General features: G+C 36.5%; 1 protein-coding gene across 1 annotated transcript; it reads right to left on the bottom strand.

Annotated features, from left to right (window-relative positions):
* Positions 1 to 906: 906 nt before the first annotated feature.
* Positions 907 to 20,190, bottom strand: LOC126826764 (uncharacterized). The gene is made up of 9 exons (XM_050555854.1): positions 20,079 to 20,190; positions 19,826 to 19,878; positions 16,076 to 16,103; positions 11,371 to 11,471; positions 9,636 to 9,663; positions 9,240 to 9,385; positions 8,744 to 8,930; positions 8,528 to 8,608; positions 907 to 2,659 (listed from the first exon to the last, which is right to left on the bottom strand). Exons 1-9 carry the CDS (start codon positions 20,119 to 20,121, stop codon positions 2,343 to 2,345), a joined length of 984 nt encoding a protein of 327 aa, XP_050411811.1. The 5' UTR covers positions 20,122 to 20,190; the 3' UTR covers positions 907 to 2,342.
* Between the last annotated feature and the right edge of the window lie 232 nt (positions 20,191 to 20,422).

The following is a 20,422-nucleotide window of genomic DNA, read 5'->3' as shown; positions in this document are numbered from 1 at the left end:
TACTTCTGAGTAGGTCAAAGGTCACATTCCTCGGCCACGCGCAATCTACCTTAGTGCAGTACATGCACAACAGGGGTATTAAACTGTTCCTTCACGCTCAGCACAACTCAGTTCAAAATGGGTATACAGCAATATCTTGGTACACCCCCCCCCCCCCCTTGGCAACATCATTATTATTCAGTTTGGGAGACTAATCCCAGGTCACCAATGATCGGCCACGCCCATCCACCTTAAAGGAGCTAAAAAAAATCGCTATTCTTTGGCACCTAGAAATAGATACAAATAGGTCGTAATGCATATGATAATGTTATATGAATGTATAAAAATTGATTTACATTCAATCGTTTCTCTTTTTACTGTAATTTCTAATCAGTTATGTTCGGCGAAATACGCGAAGAGTTCGAATTGAATGGCAGTTTTTGGTGTCTTGTTATTCTAGTCTACACCGATAGTATTCTCCTACATGACATATGTTTAGCCTCGTTCATCAAGTCGCTCCATACAACTTGCAATCGAAAGCATTTTAAAATTTTAATTTTGTTTTAAATGTTGGATATCAGAAGCCTTACTTTTCACGGTAAGATAACAACATCAATGTTGATTTAAATTGACCAATAAGTCGTGTTTGCAATGTTGAAGACTGTGGATGATATTGAATTAAAGGCTTGGCTCCCTTATATGTATAGCTCAGTACATAACTTCAGTAAAGGCACAAAATGAGTATTAAACTGTACCCTGGGACCCCCTGGTGACAATATTTGGGGAATTAACCCACTTCTGAGTAGGTCATTAAGGTCACCATTGGTCTGTCACGCCCAATCCACTTAATACTTGAATCGAGACATTCGCTATAAAAATACACATAATATAACGATTACCATAACATATATTATTTAATTCTTTAAAAACTCGATATAAAAATATATAACACAGCGTTCCTATCACCTCTAAGCTATAAAAATATGAAAGAAATATTAATTTTATCTTAAAACAGTCAATATAAAAATATATATATCGGGTGACCCAGAAAAAAAAACTGTACACTATTTAAAGTGGAATAATCTACAAAGTATTTTACCTATTTTATTAATATTTTACATGTAGTACAATATGGATATTTGACAACTTCACTCTTAATTTCAGGTCCACCACGCAAATAGTGTTAATTTTATCTTTAAAACACTCAATGTACAAATATATTATCGTTTCTTTTATAAGCCACCTGATACACAATCCAAGGGAGATAATTAATTTAGCACAAAATGGTTCTGAAGTCAGAAATGTTAATTGATCACTGGTGTTCATTGAGTAGATGAGTAAAACAGGTGAAATATACATGATACGATCACAATACAAACACTGACAATATAACAATAATAGCTGATGATGTAATACAGTAATACAGTGTGCTACAAAAAGTAGTACAATACAAACACTGACAATATGACAATAATAGCTGATGATGTAATACAGTGTACTACAATACATAGCCTACACTGACAATATGACAATAATAGCTGATGATGTCATACAGTGTACTACAATACATAGCCTACACTGACAATATGACAATAATAGCTGATGATGTCATACAGTGTACTACAATACATAGCCTACACTGACAATATGACAATAATAGCTGATGATGTCATACAGTGTACTACAATACATAGCCTACACTGACAATATGACAATAATAGCTGATGATGTAATACAGTAATACAGTGTGCTACAGTACAAACTAATGAAGACGAGAATACATCATACAGTGTGCTACAAGGACAATTTTGCCTGGGCGACCTTCGGATGTAGACTATGTCTGAAATGGCCATTTCAGGTAAACAAATTCGAAATGTTTTGGTCAATCTTGTATTTGTTGTGTTCTTTAAATGGCATTTAGTAACTGGATAGAGTGACAACAAAACACATACTTATGGAAAACAGCTACTAGTGTATTTAAGGTGACGTTTCGTAGAGTATTCTCTCAACGTTATCAAGCTAATACAGTAAAACAGGTATGAGGCAAATATATATAGACAATACAGTTAATAGATTAGGAGGTAAATATGTTAAGTCCAAGTGCAATCTTACTTTTCTGATGCGATGCAGAGACAGCAACATCATCCCCAAAGGTCTGCGTCTCAAGCCCCCAATAAGTGTTGATGTAGGCCTTTGATCATGTTGTTGCTATGTATGGTTTCGGTTATGTTGTTGTATTTTGTCTATATATATTTGCCTCATACCTGTTTTACTGTATTAGCTTGATAACGTTGAGAGAATACTCTACGAAACGTCGCCTTAAATACACTAGTAGCTGTTTTCCATAAGTATGTGTTTTGTTGTCACTCTTGTATTTGTTGTTTCATTGTTCGTGTCCAGATACCAAACAAATCATCCGCTATCAATAAGTATTTGTTGTTCTCTGAACATGAAAAGGAGTACATATCATTAGGTGATTTAATTACGAGAGGAATAAAGTCTTTGTTTTCTTGCCAGAAGTTGTTGGCTACCATCCGTGACATTATCGTCTTGCCGTCGCCGACAGCTCCAATAATACCCAGAACAAAATGTGTACTGAATATCCGCTCCCCTTCTTGGCAAGCACGTGTTTTAACAAAGTTTTCTGAAGCTGTCACATGAAGATAGGTTTCCGCTTCGGCTAAAATTTAAAAAAATTTAATATAATATTGAAATGTACCAGCTAATTATTAAATATAATATGACATAAATGCAGTGCCTACTAAGTACTTTCGGTAAGCCAATTATTAGCAAAATAAAACGTGATATCAAGTGTTCTATAAAGAGTTTACATACACTGCCTCATACATAACATATTACACTACTTATAACTTATTTGAACTATGTCTATCACATATTAATATCTGAATACTGATTAATATTTCCTTATAATGTATCTATGAATAAATGTATCGGTTAAGAGTATATCCTCGATAAGAACAGGGCCCTGTTTCTCGAAATCTTAACTAAAGCACTAAAATCAATCTAATATTATCCAATCAAATTACTAAAATTTGGATTTTATCTTAGTTAAAATTTGTGAAATAGGCCCCAGGTAAAAATCGCAAAAGGTCCTGGACTTGTTTTAGGTTACCATATTCACACTGTCCCTATAGTACAGAAAAAGATACACTAACTTTTTCTTTGATGGTCGCAAGTAGAATTTCTTCGGATGGTTTTGAAGTGCTAAGCACATAGTATCAATAGGTGTAAAAAGAATGACCGGAATGCAACATAATTAAAATATACAGCTTATTGAAAAGTGCTGAAAATAAGCTTTCGTGATACATTTTTTTGCAAATTTAATTAGAGAAATAAATTTTTTGACTTTTATACATTTTCATCATAGCCATAGCCATCATTTTGATTCATTTGTACCATGTGGTACTGTATATAATATAAGTGTATATTTGTATTTATTGTATATTTGGTGTTGTCATATTGTCCCTGTAACATATTTGTTGTATTGTCTCTTTAAGGTGCCATTTTCCAACAGGTCACAGAAAATGGCTACAGAATGTTCAATTTCAGACTTCAGAGCATGTTTCCACTATTCATTTTGGGACACATCCACTAATTTCTACAATACACAAATGTGGATTTCTAAATTTTAACGGCAACGCAGCCTTGTGTCGAAGTGGGCGACGTTGAACAGTATTATGATAATAATAATAACTAGACCTGCATGGCAGTGCTGAATCGGCTTTCAGACAACAGACCCGAAGAAGGCATACAAAAGTCTATTCACTGGGCTATCGAACGATACTTTAGCACTTTTGATCTGGTAATATCCAACGAAGAAATCGTGTTTTTGGCATAAATCTTCATTTTTTTGCATTTTTTTCAAAATATCGGAAATCTTATCGACTACTTCCAGTTTATGTATCAATTTCGGGATAGTTTTAAAACGTGGCGTTAAGATTCAGAAACATCTATTGCGCAATTTTGAATAAAAAGAAAAATAGAAGAGCATTTTCAGTAATTTAATGATTTTTCAATTTTTTTCAAAGTTTGATGCTCTTTTTGGACCATTTATATTATTTCAAGTCTTTTACATTTGAATGCACACCCTAGACAACAACTCGCTAACCTCTAGGTCCAATAGTCAATCCCCATATTAGTTGAGAAATTATCAAATTTTCCAGCTTGGTTCTTCCCTTTTGAAAAGTGTAAGGATGATGGATGACCTGACAAAGGACAACATATAGTCAGAGGGGATGAGAAACCTAGGTCCTATGTACGCATTTGCTTGCGCGTAACACAACCCAAAACAATTGAAATACTAAATAAGTTCCCTATAGCGCTGCTGTCCGAGCAAAAATCCTTCATACCCCACTTGTTAAAAAAATAGAGTTTCACAATTTTCTAAATTGATTATCTATTTCTGGTAATTTGAACCACTTTGATGCCAATTTCTACCTAAGCAGCTGTGGGAGTGCCAGTCACATATTTTAAGGAAAGGTGAGGTGGGGGGGGGGTGACCAAATGGTTAATGCGTCCACATTCCATCATGAGGTCATAGATTATACATGACATTGACAAGGACTAGAGCCTGTCCAATCTCCTGGGTTTCCTCCCACGGCGAAAGTATCTGTCACAAAGTCAAAGTGCTGTGGATTCCAGACCCCTGCTGTACGTGACCAGGGCATAGGGTCATCTGGTTTCCTCCCACTGCTAAAGACCCCAAATGCACAAGCATATTATTGAAATGAAGTTTAAAAGTAAGTTATGCCCAAAATGACGTATTTTGTGTCGATGGATGTTAAACCACATTTCTTCATCAGCCAAGTCGGTATAACAAATAGATTTTCACGATTAGCTATTACACACATGAAATAACAAGGGTCTGTTATTACATCAAGTCGCGTAGTCTCCAACACCCACAACCCCCTAATCTTCAATGTGCAGGAGGGGTTTTAGACTGTTGTCAATAATTCACGAAAAGTTCCCTTGCCCATGCCTAACCGGGAGTTGTTTATTTTTTTTAGATGGTTGATTATCCAATATATTTGGAGGCAGACCACTATTAATTTCTCCAATGTTGAATCACTGGTGTTCTACATGCAGTAGCCCATTCATTAAATTTGGTCGAGAACTTCCCTTTACAGCACAGCTAGTATGACATTATGGGATCATCAGAGTACTGAACTTGTATAAGGGTTGACCACCAAAATTTCAATTCACTGATATTCATAGCAGACTGGGGACAGAATATCATGACCGTGTTAGTGCAAAAACAAAACAACGCTTCTTGACTTGTTGTATTCTTACGCCATAAAAGTCTAAAACCAGGCAAAAAGTAGAAATTCAATACCTCTTCATCAATTCAACACCCAAATGTCAATACAGATAGGCAATCAAAATGGCAAAACAGAAACGAGACGGACACCAAATCAGGCAGAAAATAGATATTCAATACCTCTTCATCAATTCTACACCAAAATGTCAATACAGATAGGCAAACAATATGCTATAAAAGGCGGGATAAAAATATATCTAAAAATAACCGGCACTACCGAGATATGCAAAATTAATAGTGTTCTGCATCCATCTAGCCACATCAGCTACCAAACGATAATTTAGTTGTTTTGATTCAATGACACCCGACGGAGAAATTTTTTTTCTTCTCAAAAAATCAGATATTTAACAATATTTAGCAAATAATTGCTAGTCTGAGCCCATCTTGTTAGGAATAGTTATCTCCCTTATATCATTACAAGCGTTTTCAATCACATAGCGATTTTTCGACTTTTTTCAAAGATTGGGGCCCTTTTTGGACCATTTATACTATATTGAGCCTTTTAGATTTACATTCACACCCTAAACCACCGTTAGGAACCTAAGTAACAGAAGTTTAAGAAAAAAAAATTATGGTAGTTTTCGAGATAAAAGCATCTGAATAGGCTCTAAAAAGGAAAATACTAGATTTTCAGCATCCCATAATCTATTGCCTTAAGCATCGAATTTGTATCATTTGGATGTCATAAGAACGTCCATTATTCGGTGAAATCTGGCGTGGTAATCACTTTTTTCCAAGATCACCATTTTTTTTTTACTTTTTAAGTTTTTTTTTTTTTAAAATATCGCATATTTTTTCGACTACATCCGTTTTTTTTTTATCATTGTCGCGATAGTTTTAACGAGTTCTTTGGATACCTGACTTTCTGTACCAACATCCATTGAGCTGTTTTCAAAACAAAGAAAAATAGAAGAGCATTTTCAGTCATTTAAGGACTTTTCTACTTTTTTCAAAAATTGAGGCTCTTTTTGTGAATCATTTATATTATTTCAATGCATTTTGGATTCACGCAATAGACCACCGATAGGGCTCGGAGTAAAAAAAGTTTAAGAAAAATCGTAGGTGTCGTTTTCGAGAAAAGGGCTTCTCAAAAGGCTCCAAAACGGAAATACTATGATAGTCCATTAATGGGGCTATACCAAGACATTTTAGTTCTTTTGGTCCGCTAATATCTGACAGGGATATCAAGTTTTTCGCAAGAGCGCCATTTTTTTAAACCTTTTTCTTAATTTTTTGAATATTTCCGGTATGGAGATTATTGTCAGGATAGTTTTAATAGTCCGGTGGCTGAAGGGGGGGGGATCGCCACCCGAGCTGTGAATTTATGAGACCAAGTTTTTCTAGACCAGTTTTTTGCGTAGATTCCAAATCTGGCGTTTGAGTGAGCGTTTTTGAGATATAGGGGGTCAAAAGACTACAATGGGGGGGGGGGGGGATGTCATTATGTTGACATAATATAATATATTAATAAAACATAAATTTCTAAGACTGCCCATCTATAAATAAGTGTTTATGATGCCCCTGGACAACTGTTTTGATTTGTGTGGAGGTGGGGTGGGGATAGCAGGTGTGTGTGTGTGGGGGGGGGGGGGTGTCATTATGTTGACATAGTATATTAATAAAACATAAATTTCTAGGACTTTAAATAAGTGTTTATGATGCCCCCGGACAGCTGTTTTCATTTGTGGGGAGGTGGGATGGGGGTAGCAGGTGTGCGTGTATGGAAGGGGGGGGGGGTACAATTGGCGGGAAGTAAGTTCACGTTGATGATTTTCTTAGAGCTTAGTAAAAACATTACTTTTTAATTCCACTGCACATCTCTAAATATGTGTATACAATTACCATTGTATGGGGGAGGGTAATTTATTTTGGGGGACAGAAACCACTTGGTTCAAAATTGACCTCTTTTGTAATTTTAAAAGAATGTCTAATCTACTTTTGGTAGCATTCCCCCAAATAATAGAGCAATTCTGGACGCTGGAGGGACGGACGGACGGATGGAGCGACGACAATATACGACCACATTTCAATATGGGCGTATAAAAAATGTTTCAGAGAAGCCCATGGCATTAAAATTTTCATTATCTTGCAAAATTAAATCCCTTACTTCATCAATTTTACCAAAAAGTCTATTCATATTTAAATGACCTATTTTAAAACATTTACATTTGGTTGAAAATAATGTGGAAACAAGAGGGATCATCGATGGATTGTAATGAATCGAGGGCTATATCAGAGTCAATAAACTGGCTGCTGAGGTCGCCCTTATGCATTGTTGGATCATTAATTGTATGATCTTCAAAAATCAGACTTATATCAGTACTAACAGGATTATCAAGGGAAGTTTCAGTATCATTAGTAGTGCTACTACTTGAAAAGAGTTACATTGGTGAAACAGTGGAAGTTATCTAGACGCCATCAGCTACACCTTCAGGGCTGGATTTAGAATAAGAGAGGCCCTAGGCAATCCACCTGAACAGGGCCACGACATGGACCTTGGGGCCCTGGGACAAGCAACTCAGTGAGGGGGTGGGTTGGGGGCAATCATGCAGTTGGTGGTTCGAATCTCACTTTTAGGTGAATTTTTCATTTTTGTTTGGATTATTTTATTTAAAGTAATGTCTATTTGAGAGTGATGGATATGTTTTGTTAAGATCATTTCATTGAGCACGTCTATACTCCATAATGGAAGCTCGTGGACAACTGCGGAAACCAATTCCCGTCGGCACCAGATGAACCCTGAAGGATTACATGCCTTTTAAAGTATTTTTTCAAGACATTTTTATTAAACAGATACTAATGTATTTTAGGGCTCGTAGTAAACACCATTTGAATGAAAAGAAAAAACAAATTGTTAGGGTTTTTTATCTACTATGCGTACAGATCTTGTTTGCCAGAATTGTCTGAAATTAATTTTGTGATTACAGCACTAGGTCATCTACAATCTGTGTGAGTTTGGTCTTGCTGCTACGTACAGTAAAGGTGTGGGGACTTGTCAAAGTTGGTATTTGGGAAAAGACGGATTTTGGCAATTTCACCATATGAAAAATGTTTTTTTAATTTTCTCAGTCAGAAATTGAAAGATTTATCTCATATTGCACATTAATGTGTTTTGGGACTATCCCAAAACCAAATTTGGTCATAATCTGTGATTGGAGCCTTGGCACCTTCTGCATGGTGTTCTTGCGGACACGCTCTTAATAAACTAACCTTGTAGATAATCCTGTCTACTTTCCACTTCTGGGATTACCCTTCTGTGGTGATATATTATTTCCTCTATTGGCGCTGATTCTAAAAAATAAAGTCACAACTTTGTTTCACAATAAACGATGAAAAGATGAAACGAATGCCGGTTAACAATGAGAGAGAGAGAGAGAGAGAGAGAGAGAGAGAGGGGGGGGTATGCAATAGTATACAAACACTTACCTTTGTATTTTGACTGGATATATTCAGCCAGTTTACCTAATTTTATATTGTTATGGTGTAAACATTCAATTAAAGGTGAAACCCATTTCAAGCCTGTATCTTCTCCTCCTTTCTGGGACAATATGTCCCATAGATGACCTGCTGCAGCCGTTCTACCCCTAAGATTCATCCTTGTTCGAACTATCTCCTGTAGATACGAAATTTATTTAAAACGACTACTTAATATTCATCTTGTGGCTTCATATAATAACATTTCAATCAGAACAGACGCTGGGGCGTTTTTTCCAAAATATGGGTTTTTGTTTGCCTGATCACCTTGGATACGAACACTGCTCTTTATTTAAAGCACGTGCGTCAACAGATTTAATAACCTACATACTGGTACAGAATATAGTCACCCATCTTCTAAACGGTATCACAGACTCGAATTAGTAAAAAGACTAAACTATCAAGTATTCGATATAAATGATTTTAAACCATTAAAACTACAACTTACCATTTCTGTTTCTGTGATGATTTCCTTTGAATACAGTAAAATCATTAAAGGCAGTGGCTCAATACAACCAATAAATCTCTTTTTAATGTCATTAGTGGTGGTTTTATCATCCTGATGAACAACTCTTGCTTGGTGAGTATCAACTTCTAAATAAAGGAACGGAATGCGGGTTTCACATCTCATCAACAAAATATTTCAGTAGGAAAGACTTCCAAGTGTTAAGAAACGGACATAAATAAAACAACGTTATCGAGTGAAAGACGACAATTGTTCTACATATTGATACCCGTCATTTCTATTTAGATTAATATTCAGTATTCTTTACACATGGATTAAATATTCAAATGTTTTAATAACAACACAAGTCTTATGTTAAAATATATACTTGATATTTACCTGTTGTAGAATGGTCTGTGTATGGATTCTGTAATACAGAATACAAGGTAATTTAATCAAATCATTAATTAAGAATAAGTTGCCACCACAGCATATTCTATATCTATAACAGATCATATTCTACATCACATGATACTATATCACATCATGCTCTATATCACACCAGGGAGCCACGGTGGCTGGGTGGTTAAGACGCTGGCTCGCTAGCCTGGAGGTCGGGTGTTCGATCCCTGCAATGACCGATTTTTCGACGTGGTTTCCCCTTGTCAGTGGTGCAGAACGGAGGGCCTGACAAGGACAGCTGTCTAGTCCTTCGGATGATAAGAAAAACTGAGGTCCAGTGTATACATCGGAATGCACGTAAAAGATCCCTTGGCAGTTGGAATTCGATATAAGAGTAGGCGATAGTGCCGCTGCCCGGGCAAAATTTCCCTCATAGCACACAGTATGGCGCATGCCCGTCTTCATTAGCCCAGTATAGGAGCAGAACAGCAGGACGTTAAACCCCATTTCATTTCATTTCATTTCTATATCACACCATATTCTATATCACATGATACTACATTGTATATCACATCATACTCTATATCACACCATATTCTATATCACATCATACTCGCATCATACTCTATATCGCATCATACTCTATATCGCACCATACTCTATATCGCACCATACTCTATATCACAGCATACTCTATATCACAGCATACTCTATATCACACACCATACTCTATATCACACCATACTCTATATCACACCACGTCCCTATTGGATTAAATCATTATGCATTATAATTAGGTGTGCGTATTTAGTCCAGTTGCCAAACCCCATTTAAAGCCTTGACGTGGGAATATAGTCCACCTAATGTTTGTAGGTGGATTATATATCTTCAATATGTGTATTCAGAATCTGGATGATGCCACCCTGACACCCTTGGTGAAATTAAACAATTCAAGATGGCCACCATGAGACATTTTCTGGTTTAGTGGTGTAAAATATGTGACAGATTCTCTCAGATCTTGGTTTGAAGATGGGTTTTACAAGAATGCGATCCGCTGAATTCAATGAGCTTGGCCATTTCTCCCAAATGTGATGGCCAATTCCGCTAGGGGACCAAATTTAAAATGGTGACTTATTTTGGCTGGAAACTAGCAATATATTGAAATATAGGTTTTTGGTGTATTATATATCTTCAATATGTGTAGTTTTAGATATATAATACATCGAAAACCTATATTTTAAAATATTACACACATTTTTAGGGAACTTTATAAGTTTCCTGCCAAATTAAGCCACCATTTTGAATTTGACCCCTTAGCGGAATTAGCCGTCACTTTAAGGAGGAATACCAAGTCTATTGGATTTAGTGGGTCAAATTCTTATAGAAACCACCTTGAAAGTCCGAGATAATCTGTCACATATTTTACCCCACTTAAAAACCAGAAAATGCCTCATGGCGCCCATCTTGAATATTTCAATTTCACCAAGCGTGCCATGGTGGCATCATCCGGATTCTGAAATCTACACATACTGAAGACATATAACCCATCAACAGACATTAGGTGGACTATATTTCCAGGTTTGACGACCTGCTGCCAGACTATATTTTAACGATTCAGATATCCACATATGTATACATTTGACTATACCATAAATTCATGTCAAAATGATAATTGTTGTTTCAAATCTAGGTCCAAATGACCAAATCTGATACAACCGACCTATATACTTACATCAAGTTGATTTGTAGATAATTCGTCTGGAGGTGGAGATGTGCAGGGACACGTGAAGTCACGCCCACATGTGTGACATCTAGCAAACTTTTCATCAGCATCTAAACCAAATCAAACAAATCATATAGATGGTGGATTATAATACATAGTACATACTATTATATGTCTACATTATAATACATAGTACATACTATGATATGTCTACATTATAATACTATGGTATAATACATAGTACATACTATCATGTCCACATTATAATACATAGTACATACTATGATATGTCTACATTATAATACTATGGTATAATACATAGTACATACTATCATGTCCACATTATAATACATAGTACATACTATGATATGTCTACATTATAATACTATGGTATATTACATAGTACATACTATCATGTCCACATAGTACATACTATGGTATGTCTACATTATAATACATAGTACATACTGTCTAATAATAACATCCACAAACATATCACACACTTTGTAAATAGTGCATTATAAATGGTTAGGGAATAAACACTTCCTGTTTCAAATATAGGGACATGTTATCATGCAATATAGCCTACCCTCACCCGCATCACCTCTCATATTCATTGTCTGACAGGGACAATGAATCTGAACCCATGTTCCATTTATGATCCAAATTGTCGAGATTCTGCACTGACGGATTTTAGTAATTTTACACCTAAGAATGTCCGAAATCGGCTCACATCTGAGCAGTGTATTTATCGCTATGATGACATGTTCCAATGATAAAGCGATCGACCACACGCCCTATGGTCATGTGATAAGAGAGGATAATTGATAGTCTCCTAGCGTCATATCCAGTTGATCTGAGCAATTTACGATTGTGTGAGGTGCAATGCCCACCAGAATGTTGGTGGTTCTATCTGTCTTTAGTATGTTGATGTTTGAACAATAATTGACGAATTGTCGAGGGATGGTGGCCCAATTGTCATACAATATGTCTAATTGACATCCCACATACTAGTAACCTGGCAGCTGTTTCCTGTAGTGGGTTGTCGAGGTCTAATTGTGAAATACAGATAATGAAATTTTAATGCAAACATCTCAAAAAAGCAGATTTGATGGGTGTAAAGCTACAACATGTCTCCAAAACACATTTGATCAAATAAATTGTCTAACACGAACTTAAGATATAAATGCAGCCAAAATTTCTAGCTTTATTAGAAACACAATTCCGCTACAAGGTCCTCCCTAATAAACAAACTGTACATTTTTGGAAAACTCATAACACCAAGAACACAATTCCAGAGAGTTCCAAGCAAAAAAGTTTGCACTAACTCGATTTAGGACCAGATGAAAATTGTGATAATTGTCAAGTAAATGCTATGTTTATACTAACAATTGTAAAGTTGACATAAAATTAAATATTGGCGAAAACACACAATTCTTTCATCCTCGGCAAAGAATATGCTATTGGTTAAACTTTGATTTAAACCAAAATTAAGATAACATAATGGACAAGGGAACATACAGAATTTTGGAAATCCATTAACGGTTAACGGGTGGGTGAGCGGGTGTTTACCCAGAAATTATTGGCGGAGCACCCAGTCTGATGAGCAAGGAGATATGTTTGACATTGGTTGAGCAATATGTCTATAAGTAATGTCCGTAGTTTGAAACCACTTGATTTTTTCCACTAAAACATAAACCCCCACCCTTTCAATTAGACCCTACGTTATTGTTACTACAGGTAGCTGTAAACCTCTAGTTAAGATATTTGAGGCCGAATTACAAACATTTAAACTGAAACCATATCTAAAATTGGGTCGACAAAAACTAATTATTTATTGAAGTAAAACAATTATTGAAAATCAAAATTACGCAGTTACTCTGCACTTTAAATGTCATCAAAGTTAGTCGTTATCATCATCACTGTCACTACATGTATAAACATCAAGTTCGGTTTCTTAAACCGTCTTTTTGTTTCATTTTCACATTTATTACACTTACACAGATTAGATATGTACATGTATAAGGCAACCCCGGTGTGGTTTCACCCTGTCAGTGGTACGGGATGGGAGTGGGCTGGAAGGATAATGCCCAGTCGTTCAGATGGGAGGGAAAACAATAGTTTTAAACAATATTCGATTCAACAAACTGAATCGGATTGAAGAACAGGTAAGGAGCTACATGGGTGTAGGGGGCCAATCTCTGTTGGGAGTTGGGAGTAGGAGGATGGGGCCTTGGGGGTGGGGGGCTGGGCCTATTTGCCCGACAAATGTGTCACCCAAATTTTCTGAATGAATCAATCATTAACTAAAACGAATTTTCCACAAATCTGTAATATGGTTGTTTAATTTTATTAATTACACAATTATATTTCTATGAGATATGGTCGCATTCTCTATTCTCTTATGCTGGTTCCCCATTGTCAGTGATGCAGAACGGAGGGCCTGACAAGGACAGCTGTCTAGTCCTTTGGATGAGACGAAAAACCGAGGTCCCGTGTATACATTGGAATGCACGTAAAAGATCCCTTGGCAGTTGGAATTCGATATAAGAGTAGGCGATAGTGCCGCTGCCCGGGCAAAAATTTCCCTCATAGCACACCGTATGACGTTTACCTGTCTTCATTAGCCCAGTATAGGAACCGAACAGTAGGACGTTAAACCCCATTTCATTTCTCTTATGCTTGTGCTCGAAAACTGAAACACATTGCCTGAAAAAATGTACGGTTCAACGAATCTGGGAGGTGTGGGGGTCGGGGGGGGGGGGGGCATATAAGTTCTCCCAAACCAGTATTTCTACTAATACTAATATATCTGTAAACTTTTAATAGTTCAGGTTAGATTTGGGGCTCAATATTTGAATTGAAACAATGCATCTTTATGTAATTTTCTCACTAAAATAGATATATGGCAAAACCTAAATAATACTGTAAGGGAGTGGCAATTGTAATGAAGAGAGAAAAAAACAACCCGGATAATGAAGATGTACATACGCTCGTCGTACATAATGCTGTAGGGGGAATTTGGACCAAACAGCAACGTTACAGTCTACTCTTTATTTCGAATTCAAAGTTTTTTTACGTGCATGTCAACATGTGCATGGGACCTCAGTTTTATATTCCATCCTAATAACTAGACGCTGCCAATCACAGCCGCCCACCCCCCCCCCCATTTCCTGCAGCACTGAAAATGGGAAACAATGCTGGAAATTTTGGAGAATTGTCTAGGTCAACACATGGATCTCCTGTTTAGTGAATCACGGACAAGGGGGAACCATGCCGGGTTTGGATCAAACCCTGGGCCGCCCGGTACGTTAGCCAGCCCTTTACTGAGTCACCGCGGCTCCCTTGCACACTGATGATGACACTTACATACTAGCTGTACATGTACAATTCCCCACCGAACTATAATGTATGACAGAGAGAGAGAAAAGGGGTTTAACATCCACTCGACACAAACTAGGTCATTTCGGGACTAACATATGGTTTTAATTTTATTTCAATAATTCGCTTGCGCGTAAGGGTCTTTAGCAGTGGGAGGAAACCGGAGTACCCGGAGAAAACCCACGAGGTTGGACAGGCGACCCTACTCCTTGTCACGTAGAACCGGGGAATCGAAACCACACCAGTTGACTCAATGACAGACTTTATGATACAGCGCGCGCACGCTAACCATTCGGCCATCCAACCCCCACCCCTATAATGTATGACATATGCTCATCTTCATTATACGGGTTGGTGCAGAACAGTAAGACATTAAACTCCATTTGATTTAATTTCTCTTCATTACAATATTGTCACTCCCATTAATTACAGTATTATTTAGTTTTGGTCTTATCTATTTTAGTGAGAAAACTAAATATCTGCAGATGCTATGTTTCAGGTTAAATATTTGTTAGACCTTTAGCCTCAAATCCTATCTGAACAAAGTTGAACTTATATAGGCCCTTGTCTGTAGTTAAATCCTATTGAGTTTATCGAATAATTTCTTAAACAAAATACTGTTATCAATAATTATTGATATTTTCTATAAAGGGAGATAACTCCTTTTACCATAAATGGATTTCCGAAATTCTGTATGTTCCCCTGTCCATTATGTGTTCAGCATTTTGCTTTAAATAAAAATTTAACCAATAGCATATTCTTTGCATAGGATGAAGGCATCGGGTGTTTTCGCCAATATTTAATTTTATGTCAACTTCACAATTATTAGTATAAATATAGCATTTACTTGACAATTATCACAATTTTCATCTGGCCCTAAATCGAGTTACATGTAGTGCAAACTTTTTTGCTTGAACTCTCTTGATTTGTGTTCCTGGTGTTATTCGTTTTCAAAAAATGTATAGTTTGTTTATTAGGGAGGACGTTGTAGCGGAACTTCACGCTAGAAATTTTGACTGCAGGCCTAGTTATAGGCAACTTTTTTAATCAAATGTGTTTTGGAGACATAATATAGAAAAACATGCTAACGTAACACCGACTCCGCATTTTGTCATAAGTTTCTTGACTTCCGATAAAAACAACATAATTATTATACGCCCACATTAAACGGGGACGCTGTTATGTGTATTAATCCTGAACATAAACAATATACTTTGTTAGTAACAGTCCTAAAATTTACATTATTATTCTTAAATCGTCAATGCCAAAACAAAGTGAGTTGAAGAAATAGTAAGCTTACAAAGTAATATTTTTTTACATGGAATCTACTTACCTTTATCACTCCTTTTCTGTCTACATCTCTGGAATAAAAGAGTAATTAGAAATTTAAGGCCTGATGCGCCATTTGCATTTGTCAGTAAAATATCAAATTTCTCACGACTTAATCCACACTAATATGACTGTACTCAGATTGATTTTTTTAACATTTAATTAAAGATACATTATGTACATGTAAGACTCAGATAAAGAGCTGCTATAACTGTTCAAAAATATACTAAACAGCAAAAAAAAAAGTCAGTATGATTTCAAAATCAGAGAGGCACTTTAATCAAATCATTCTAGAAAACGACTTACTAAATGGATCAAAGTAATTTTTTGTGAACAGTATGTTGAAACATTTGTGATTAATTCATCACAATTCCAAGACATAATTATGAGAAGGTGTGTCCAAAGCGAGTGTCAATAACAGCAGTGAAGCGTCTGTACATGGAGTGGAACTGACGATTGATGAACGCCATTGGCACCTGAAACCATACTCTCAGAAAAGCCTGGGGCAATCCATCGGCTGTGTTTGGTCTCGGTACGACGTTATTAAGTCTCCTCTGAATTTCATCCCAAAGATGTTCAATCGAGTTTAAGTCCCGACTAAGTGCTGGCCAGCAAATAACCTTGACACCGTTCTGCTTTAGAAAGTCCTGAGTAACTCTGGCGATGTGGGCACGGGCGTTGTCATGCTGGAAAACGTTGTTTCGATGACGTACGAAATGTGGTATGACGTGGGGTCTGAGAGCTTGATCGATGTAGCGCACTGCTGTGATGCCGCCTCCTCTCCCTGGACCAAGATTTTGGAACACCACGGGATCCACTCTCTGGTTCAGGCCAATTCCACCCCAAACCATTAAGCTTGGACCTCCCCATGAGTCTCGTTCCATGGCACATTGGTCAGAATAACGCTGACCACGTTGACGCCATATTCTGGTCCTGCCATCGGCAGTTGATAAGCAATACCGACTCTCATCTGTGAACAGAACAGTTCTCCATTGCCTGTGTCGCCAGTTCTGCTGTTGCTGGGCAAACTGTAGACGTTCACATCGATGGCAAGGGGATGAGGATCGGTCCACAATAAGGTCTACGGCAATGGATGTCGGCGCACTGTATCGGTACTGATGAGTCTTCCGTGTGTTCCCACTGTCTGACGTACTGTCTCAGATGCCTGTGTGACCCTTGATCTACCAGTTCGGGGCGATCATCCGTGAAACCGGAAGTTAAAAAAGCCGTACATCGTATCTGTCATTCAAACCAATAGTCCGGGAGCTAGGTGGGTTTTGTTCAACATGGAAGGTGCGGAAGGTTTGGGATGCTAGTGGGGTATGGCGAGGTTAGGAGACCCCAGAAACCCAATTCTTAAGTTGCGCCAGTGGTGGGTGTGGTAGGAGGAACCATCTATACCCCCTAAAATTGGTTTATTCAACATGGAAGGTGCAAGTTCCACTTCAATGGCATTTGATAGAGGAATGTGCCTTGAATTAAGAAATTTAACTTAAAAATGGGATTTTTGGTGGAAAGGCCACTTAAGAAGAGGTCAAAGGTCAAAAATTTTCAATTTTACTCAAAACTATTTTTCCATTGTCTCGTGATCTACTCCAGCTAGGTATATTACACAAAACTACATGGACATTTTTTTATACTGCTAGGAGCAAAAATATGAGACATAAAATTAATGAAGTTTTAGCTAAAAGGATGACATAATCTCAAAAATAACGAAAATATCACTGGACCCCAATCGATAATCAAAATTTTAATCAACATGAAAGGTGCGAGTGAGAAACCAGGCCTAAATTGTATGGAATGATATCAGAAATCATTATCATCAACTTAAGAATGAAATTTCTAGTGGTCAGTGTATTAAAGAAGAGAAAAACGCTGGTTTGCACCGAATGACCCCTACTGTGTGAACCGTGGTAAATAATAAACGGATTTCTTCGATTATGAACAAACTACTATACTTTGGTTATTATAAACTTACCTGTGTGTTTGAAATTACTTCCGGTTATATAAAATCCATTGTACAACTATATGTCCTAGCGAATAAAAAAGTTCTCTCTTGTAAAATTGAACTCATCACAAACTTTGACACCGAGAAATAACCAAAATGAAGGCTAATTACGTCACTTATTGGGATATATCATTTCGTATAGGGGGGGTCAAAGCATGGCTTGTCTGTCGTAACGGTTGTGTATGAATAAGCTATTCCTCTCGGAACCCAGTAATGAGTTTGGGCGTTTAAAAACATAAATACGCCCATATTTCGGTATTTTGTTTCCCTCTTGTATTATAATTATTTGGTTAGAGAGTTTGGTGGGATTATTTCTTTTGAACTATATTTGTTTTACTGACCTTGAATTAATTTCACCCTTGAATATTTTTAATATTTCCTGATGAACTTAAGCAGTCCTGTCAATTAACCTCAGCCCGAGGCCATTGAATCATTGATTGAATAGGTATAGGCCTATAACGTTATTTTTTTTTTATATAAATACCAAAAATTATTACCAACAATTAATCATACCGCACACCGGTTTAATTATCGGCAGATAGTTCAGTTTCTTTCTATTTCGCTCTGAATATTATTTCCGGTGTGCAAAAAACTGTTTAGAAAAATTTATAATCGTACGTGATCGGTAACACAATTATTTGTAAATTCCCGGCTTTCTTTTGAAATTCACAAGGCAATGTATCCAATATACAATTACATGTATATATACAGGGGTGAAAAACAATATTATATTTACGAGTATTCGTATAATTGGTGATATATTCATTGTGAATAAAATTTAGTAGACTTACAATCAATTGTTTCCAAATCAATGGCTTTGTCTCAGTTGCTATTGTGTTGCCCAAACTCAAAAAATCGAAACGGTCGTGCGCTGTTGTGATTACAACACACGTGACTCAACCTTTACCCCCTTTCAACATATTATGATGGTTTAGCTCATGACATGACATGTGTAATGTTGTGATGGACACTGTCGAAAATACAAGCAAAAACATTGACTTTTCAAGAGAGAACTTTTGTTTTGGTTTGAATATTTAATTGTGCAATGGATTTTATTCAACCGGAGGTGATTTCAAACACATAGGCAAGTTTTTAATAACAATTATTCAGTAGTTTGTTCACAATCGAAGAAATCCGTTTATAATTGACCATGGTTCACACAGTAATTAGAAATTTAATTAACATGAAAGGTGCGACATTGGAACAATGTGTAAAATGTAGGGAATGATCATAGGATTTATTTACAACCACTAAGTTAAGAATGAAAGTTTAGGTGGTAAATGAACTTATGAACAGCAGATGTGACCAATAACCTTATAAAATCAGTAACAGCAGTACAATATGCCCACAATGCTAAGTTTCCTCTTGATCTCTGCTTGTAACAGTGATACATTAATTACTGCCCACTTCCTTCATTTTAAGAGTCATTTAAAACATAGATCTATGTCATGTTATTGACTTGTCTACGATATCACCTTAGGTGGAAGTGGACGTAAAACCCCAGAAACGAACGAACGAAATGTTATTGACCCAATCAACCCAAACCTAACTTAATTAGGAAAGGCAAATGTCTTCATCAGAGGAAGCAGTGTCAACAAAGTCATCATCAAAGGTATTGACGGAAACCTTGAAAATATATGGTTTTTTTAATGGTATCTAGATTATTTATAATACTGTGAAAACTCTCAGAAACTTTAGTTTGTCATTATTAGGCCTATGCTCATTTATGAAATGTATAATTCTTACCTCCAAATTAGCCGACCACATGCTTCTATAGGCAGAACGATTTTCGTCTATTTCTGGAATTTAAACAGTTTATCATGTGGTCTAAATATACAGTTTGGTAGACTAAATCAGTCATTCTGTTTACATTATATAAATATTCATTGAAATTTTATTTGATTTTCCCCCCAATAGCAATCCATTATCAATAGCAATCTATCACAACAAATAGGCGTATACTATAAATATAAAACTATAAATACATGTGGGGACATACCACTATAAACATTAGATCTACCAACTTTAATAATATACAACATTCAAATACACAACGATAAGGCGCTAGAATTTCAAAATGACCATTTTACTTCTTCTGTTTGCAACAAAGGGGGGTAACTCTACAGATAATCATTTGGACTCAGACTAGTAATTATTTCTCCTTATTTCATGATGGCGAATACAGTAGTGCGAGTTAAATAGACAATTTTTCCCTTAATTTTTTTCTCCCCACTTCCTGCATTTTTGGGTTGACTTTTTGGTCTAGAATTGGAGGAAAGGGGTCAAATTTGCAATTTCATAGCAGCTTTGGGCAATACAGATGATTTTACAGCGGAGTAAAGT

The sequence above is a fragment of the Patella vulgata genome, chromosome 7 (assembly GCF_932274485.2).
Source record: "Patella vulgata chromosome 7, xgPatVulg1.2, whole genome shotgun sequence".
Classification (NCBI taxonomy): Eukaryota; Metazoa; Mollusca; class Gastropoda; family Patellidae; genus Patella; species Patella vulgata.
This window is presented reverse-complemented; position numbering and strand designations above follow the sequence as displayed.

Coding starts and splice junctions, on each gene's coding strand:
- LOC126826764 (XM_050555854.1), bottom strand. CDS start 20,121: ATGTTGTATATTATTAAAGTTGGTAGATCTAATGTTTATAGTG. Junction 9,664..11,370: donor TATCTACAAATCAACTTGAT/GTAAGTATATAG, acceptor TCTGTATTACAG/AATCCATACACAGACCATTC. Junction 8,931..9,239: donor TCATCACAGAAACAGAAATG/GTAAGTTGTAGT, acceptor TCGTATCTACAG/GAGATAGTTCGAACAAGGAT.